General features: G+C 64.4%; 1 protein-coding gene across 1 annotated transcript in view; it reads left to right on the top strand.

Moving 5' to 3' along the window:
• Positions 1-6,224, top strand: part of LOC104985938 (mucin-5AC-like) — a gene marked incomplete at both ends in the record, with an annotated part of 20,319 nt that overhangs the window by 2,933 nt on the left and 11,162 nt on the right. The window contains 16 exon segments of the mRNA XM_010836330.1: positions 23-153; positions 293-466; positions 1,195-1,434; positions 1,619-1,775; positions 2,143-2,271; positions 2,489-2,651; positions 3,096-3,139; positions 3,228-3,416; positions 4,025-4,502; positions 4,615-4,768; positions 4,771-4,952; positions 5,204-5,485; positions 5,556-5,622; positions 5,828-5,957; positions 5,995-6,049; positions 6,091-6,174. Coding sequence (XP_010834632.1) covers positions 23-153; positions 293-466; positions 1,195-1,434; positions 1,619-1,775; positions 2,143-2,271; positions 2,489-2,651; positions 3,096-3,139; positions 3,228-3,416; positions 4,025-4,502; positions 4,615-4,768; positions 4,771-4,952; positions 5,204-5,485; positions 5,556-5,622; positions 5,828-5,957; positions 5,995-6,049; positions 6,091-6,174 — 2,659 coding nt within the window.

Raw genomic sequence — 6,224 nt, 5'->3', positions numbered from 1 at the left:
GGCGCTGCCGTTCCCGCCGCAGTGCTCCTCTGCCCACAGGACCACTGCGGCGGGAACGGCAGCGCCCAGGACAGCTTCCGCGTTGTCACCGAGAATGTGCCCTGTGGCACCACAGGGACCACCTGCTCCAAGGCCATCAAGATCTTCCTGGGGGTGAGCAGGGGAGGGGGTCCAGGCAGGAGCCCCCCAAGAAGGCTGTGTTCCCATAATTAAGCCAGGACTGGGGTTGCCGAGCCGTGGACCCACCCAAGCGATGGCCAGTGTCCTCAGCCAGACCCTCATGTCCCTGCAGAGCTACGAGCTGAAGCTGAGTGATGGGAAACTGGAGGTGATAGAGACGGGCCTGCGGCCGCCCTACTCCATCCGCCAGATGGGCATCTACCTGGTGGTGGACACGGAAATGGGCCTTGTGCTGCTGTGGGACAAGGGCACCAGCATCTTCCTCAGACTCAGCCCCGAGTTCAAGGTGAGGCCTCGCCCCAGACCAGGGGCAGCTGGTGATGGAAGTGCAGGCAGGGGAGAGACAGAGACCCCGAAACAGAGACAGAGAGAGACAAGCAGAGGGAAACAGGGAGAGACAGAGAGAGAGACAAGAAACACAGGAGAGAGGCACCGAGAGATGGAGAGACAGAGAGAGAGGGAGGAGCTGCCAGCACGAGGCCCTCAGCCACGTCTGGGTCCCGCAGCTGCTGGAAGCAGGGCCCCAGACAGGGGGCCATCCTCTCCAAGGCTGGACGCCGAGCCACCGAGGTGCCCCAGGGCTGTGGGCCTCCCTCCTTCCTCTAGGCTCCATGGCCCCAGGCGCCCCTTCACCCCAGACCCTGGTCCCCATGTTCCCGCACTGTCTTCATTGCATGGACCCTCGTTCCATAAGGATGCAGCCACCAGATCAGCCACCTCACGCCAGGGAGCCCTTGTCCTGCAGAGACCTCACTCCCACTCTGGGCTGTGGGGGCGTCCGGGATGAGGACCCGAGCCTGTCTTTGGGGGCACCCCGTAGCTGCTACGCCGCGTCACCTGTACCCTCTGCTCCAGGAGACGCCAGCGCCCAGCGGGCCGCACCCAGGGCCGCCCTCACACTCACTGGGGCTGCTCCGGGGGCTGTCCTGGAGGAGGCGCGGGCTCGAGGGAGTGAGTGGGCCCCTCCTGCGCCCGCCCGGAGCTGCTGCCATCTCCATGTCCATCTGCCTGCAGGGGAGGGTCTGCGGGCTGTGCGGGAACTTTGACGACAACGCCCTCAACGACTTCACCACGCGGAGCCAGTCTGTGGTGGGCGACGTGCTGGAGTTTGGCAACAGCTGGAAATTCTCCCCGTCGTGCCCGGACGCTCTGGCCCCCAGGGACCCCTGCACCGCCAACCCGTCCCGCAGGTCGTGGGCCCAGAAGCAGTGCAGCATCATCAACAGCGCCACCTTCAGCGCCTGCCACACCCACGTACGCGGGGCTCCTCCCGGCACCTGGGGAGGGAGCGACGGAAGTGGTCTGGGCTCCCACCACCCTCTGAGGCCAGCGGTGGCCGCACAGGACTCCGTGCTCCAGGGGAAATCGGCCCAGGTGGACGCCAAGCCTCGTGGGTGCCCAGGAGCCCCCCAGTGTCTGAAGCCTCTCTCTCCCACAGGTGGAGCCGGGCAGGTACTACGAGGCCTGCGTGAGCGACGCCTGCGCCTGCGACTCGGGGGGCGACTGTGAGTGTTTCTGCACGGCCGTGGCCGCCTACGCCCAGGCCTGCCACGAAGCGGGCGTGTGCGTGTCCTGGCGGACCCCGGACGTCTGCCGTGAGTGTTCTGGGACCTGCCTCCCTGGTGGCGTGGGGGTGCAGGGGGTCACGAGAGTGGGGCTGAGAGTGGGAGGGGAGGCAGGGAATCAGCAGGGCCCCCTTCCCTCGCCCCGGGGCCTGGGGGCAGGGGACGGGCATCCCCAAGAAGCCGGCTGCCTGCCCGCTCTCGCCCACGGGCCTTGTAGGCCCACACCCTCCGAGGCCAAGTCTGGGAGGCACAGAGGACAGCCGTGGCTTTAGAGCAGCTCTCAGGACTCGGTCAAGGATCGGGGTGTGGGGCTGGCCCTGGGCTGTCCTTCCAGGGCAGTCCTCCGCCTGGGGCCCCCTGACTGGATGCCTGGCCCTGAGTGACCCCTCGCCCACAGCTCTGTTCTGCGACTACTACAACCCCCAGGGCTGGTGTCAGTGGCACTACCAGCCCTGCGGGGCGCCCTGCCTAAAGACCTGCCGGAACCCCAGCGGCCAGTGCTGGCACGACACCCAAGGCTTGGAAGGTGGGCGCCCTGCTGGTCTGGGTCGGGGTGGGGTCTGTCCTGGCGATCCTGGGACCGTTGACCAGGCTGGACTCCCCTGGGCCCCTCAAGGTGCCTTTGTGGCTGTTGCCTCGAGCTCCCCACTGCCTGGGGGGTGAGGTCCAGGGCTGGGGCCTGAGGTGGGAGCGAGGTCATGGGTGACTGGCCCGGCTGGGACTCATGTCCCTCTGGCTCGCAGGCTGCTACCCCGAGTGCCCAGCAGAAGCCCCCATCTTCGACGAGGACCAGATGCGATGTGTGGCTTCATGCCCGCCCTCATCCCCACAAGCCCCCTGCCACGTTGGAGGCCAGTCCTTCTGGCCAAACTCCACGGTGCCCTCAGACAGGGACTGCTACTCCTGGTGAGTCTGGCTGGAGCTGCGAGGTCCTGGAGCACATGGGGGATTCGCCTGGCCACCTCCCAGCAGGGTCTCCTCCCTTCAGGGCCAGAGGGGTGCCCCATTCTGGGTCTCCCGTGGGGGTCCATGGGGAGCCTCCTCACTGCTGGATGAGGGTGGGGGGCCTGGGGTGAAGGAAGGGGGCAGAAGGGAACCTGGGTCGTGACACCACCCGAGGAGCCCTCCCCAGGAAGAGGCCCTGGGGAGGAAGGGGCCTCCAGAAGGTCCTTGGGTCCAGAGGCTGTGCTGGAACCGCCTCCTCTGCTCATTGGCTGAAAGGCTCCCTGAGAGGGCGTGACCTCCGGCTGAGGCCTGGCCGCAGGGACCCAGCCGGGTGGTTCCTGTCTGCCCCCGGCACAGGCCAGGGGACGCCTGGCACCCCCAGACTCACCTTTCTTCTGTCACCAGCGTCTGCACCGAGGGTGGCGTGCAGTGTGCCTACGACGCGAACGGTGAGCAGCGGACAGCCCTCCTCGCGCCCGGGGCCTGCGGCTCCTGCCCATGTCCCGCCCCGTAACGCTGGCGCTCTGCTCCCCACAGCCTGCGTCTGCGCCTACAATGGGAGGCGCTTCCATTTGGGGGACGTCATCTACTACACAACGGATGGCATGGGCGGCTGCATCTCGGCCCGCTGTGGGGCCAACGGCACCATCGAGAGAGGGGTCCACACCTGCAGCCCCACCACGCCCACCCCTCAGACCACGTTCTCCTTCTCGACATCCCTGCCCGGTAAGGCAGACATGGGGGTACCACTCAGGGCTGTGCCCCACCCCCGCCCTGAGTCAGGAAGGAGCCGGGACCCAGCAGAGCGCATGTCCCTTGGCCGGTCACCCTGCAGCCAGGAAGGGCCAGCCTTCTCGAGGCCCCTGGCAGGACCGATGCCCCTCTCGTGCTTTCAGGGCTGAGGCTCCCAGCGAGGGGTAGGCACTGTGAGCAGAGATGTCCCAGGCTGGTCCCCGGGAAGAGGACCACGGGAAGCCCAGCTAGAGCACCCCTGCCCCGACCTGCTGTCCTCGAGGCCCCTCTGAGTCCTCACTCTTCCAGGGGCACCTCAGGGCCTTATTAAAGCTTGCCCAAAGGGTGGCGAGCCCCTGGAACTCTGGCCTTAGGTTCCAGGAAGCAGGCTTCCTTTCACAAGCTTGACTCACCTCTTGACTCAGGAGCGGTGAGCCCCACACCTGGCAGGTGTGGGTGCCTGCCCCCCAAGCTCCCGTTGGGGCAGACAGATGCGGTGGAATGCCCCGGCAGCTGATGCCAACAGAGCTGCGGGGTGGGGTGTCCTCGAGGGCCGTGGGGAGCCCCAGCCCCTATGCCCATCCTCGCTCTCCCGCCCTCAGGCGTGAGCTCGACACTTCCACCTGGCACACACGCCAGCCCTTCCGAGAGCACAGCACACACCCCAAGCACGGCCCCGGCCTCCACCCCAGGCATGGCCTCTGCCTTGCCCTCACCCTGCTGCGGGCAGGACTGCCACTGGTCGCCATGGCTGGATGTCAGCCGTCCAGAACAGGGCATGGACAGTGGAGATTTTGACACGCTGGAGAACCTCCGTGCCCACGGCTACCAGGTCTGCCGAGAGCCGAGGGCAGTAGAGTGCCAGGCTGAGGGGGCCCCCGGGGTGCCACTTGCCACCCTGGGGCAGCATGTGGAGTGTAGCCCGACAGTGGGGCTGATCTGCTACAACAGGGACCAGGCCTCTGGGCACTGTGACAACTACCAGATCAGGGTCCTGTGCTGTGTCCCCCCGGCCTGCCCCACTAGCAGAACAGAGACCAGCTCTCCAACAACCTTCAGCACAGTTGGAACTGGGCCCACGTCAGGAACCAGCAGGAGCACATGGGTGCTGACAGAAAGCACAGCTTCCTCAACCCTGGTCACTACAACTGGTCACACCACTGTCTCTATGACTGCAAAACATCTGTCCCAGGACCCTCTACACCTGCCCCAGGACCCTCTACATCCGTCCCAGGACCCTCTACACTGGCCCCAGGGCCCTCTACACCTGTCCCAGGACCCTCTACACCTGTCCCGGGAACCTCTACACCCGTCCCAGGAACCACTACACCTGTCCCTCAACACCCATCCCAGGATCCTCTACACCTATCCCAAGAACCTCAACACCTTTCCCAGGAACCTCTACACCTGTCCCAGAATCCTCTACACCTTTCCCAGGAACCTCTACACCTGTCCCAGAATCCTCTACACCTGTCCCAGGACCCTCTACACCTGTCCCAGGAACCTCTCATCCAAGGAACCACTACACCCGTCCCAGGAACCTCAACACCCATCCCAGGAACCACTACACCCATCCTAGGAACCACTACAACTGTCCCAGGACCCTCTACACCAGACCCAGGAACCACTACACCTGTCCCAGGAACCTCAACACCTGTCACAGGATCCTCTACACCTGTCCCAGGACCCTCTACACCTGTCCCAGGACCCTCTACACCTGTCCCAGAACCTCAACACCCGTCCCAGGAACCACTACACCTGTCCCTCAACACCCATCCAAGGATCCTCTACACCTGTCCCAGGAACCACTACACCTGTCCCGGGAACCTCTACACCCGTCCCGGGAACCACTACACCTGTCCCAGGACCCTCTACACCTGTCCCAAGCACCTCTACACCTGTCCCAGGACCCTCTACACCTGTCCCAGAACCTCAACACCCATCCCAGGAACCACTACACCTGACCCTCAACACCCATCCCAGGATCCTCTACACCCGTCCCAGGAACCACTACACCTGTCCCTCAACACCCATCCCAGGATCCTCTACACCCGTCCCAGGAACCACTACACCTGTCCCTCAACACCCATCCCAGGATCCTCTACACCCGTCCCAGGAACCACTACACCTGTCCCTCAACACCCATCCCAGGATCCTCTACACCCGTCCCAGGAACCACTACACCTGTCCCTCAACACCCATCCCAGGATCCTCTACACCCGTCCCAGGAACCACTACACCTGTCCCTCAACACCCATCCCAGGATCCTCTACACCCGTCCCAGGAACCACTACACCTGTCCCTCAACACCCATCCCAGGATCCTCTACACCCGTCCCAGGAACCACTACACCTGTCCCTCAACACCCATCCCAGGATAACCTCTACACCCGTCCCGGGAACCACTACACCTGTCCCAGGACCCTCTACACCTGTCCCAAGAACCTCTACACCTGTCCCAGGACCCTCTACACCCGTCCCAGGAACCTCAACACCCATCCCAGGAACCTCTACACCCGTCCCAGGAACCACTACAACTGTCCCAGGACCCTCTACACCTGTCCCAGGAACCTCTCATCCAAGGAACCACTACACCCGTCCCAGGAACCTCAACACCCATCCCAGGAACCACTACACCCATCCTAGGAACCACTACAACTGTCCCAGGCCCTCTACACCAGACCCAGGAACCACTACACCTGTCCCAGGAACCTCAACACCTGTCACAGGATCCTCTACACCTGTCCCAGGACCCCTCTACACCTGTCCCCAGGACCCTCTACACCTGTCCCAGAACCTCAAC

This window comes from Bison bison, unplaced genomic scaffold, assembly GCF_000754665.1.
Source record: "Bison bison bison isolate TAMUID 2011002044 unplaced genomic scaffold, Bison_UMD1.0 scf7180017845660, whole genome shotgun sequence".
In the NCBI taxonomy this organism is placed as follows: domain Eukaryota; kingdom Metazoa; phylum Chordata; class Mammalia; order Artiodactyla; family Bovidae; genus Bison; species Bison bison.
This window is presented reverse-complemented; position numbering and strand designations above follow the sequence as displayed.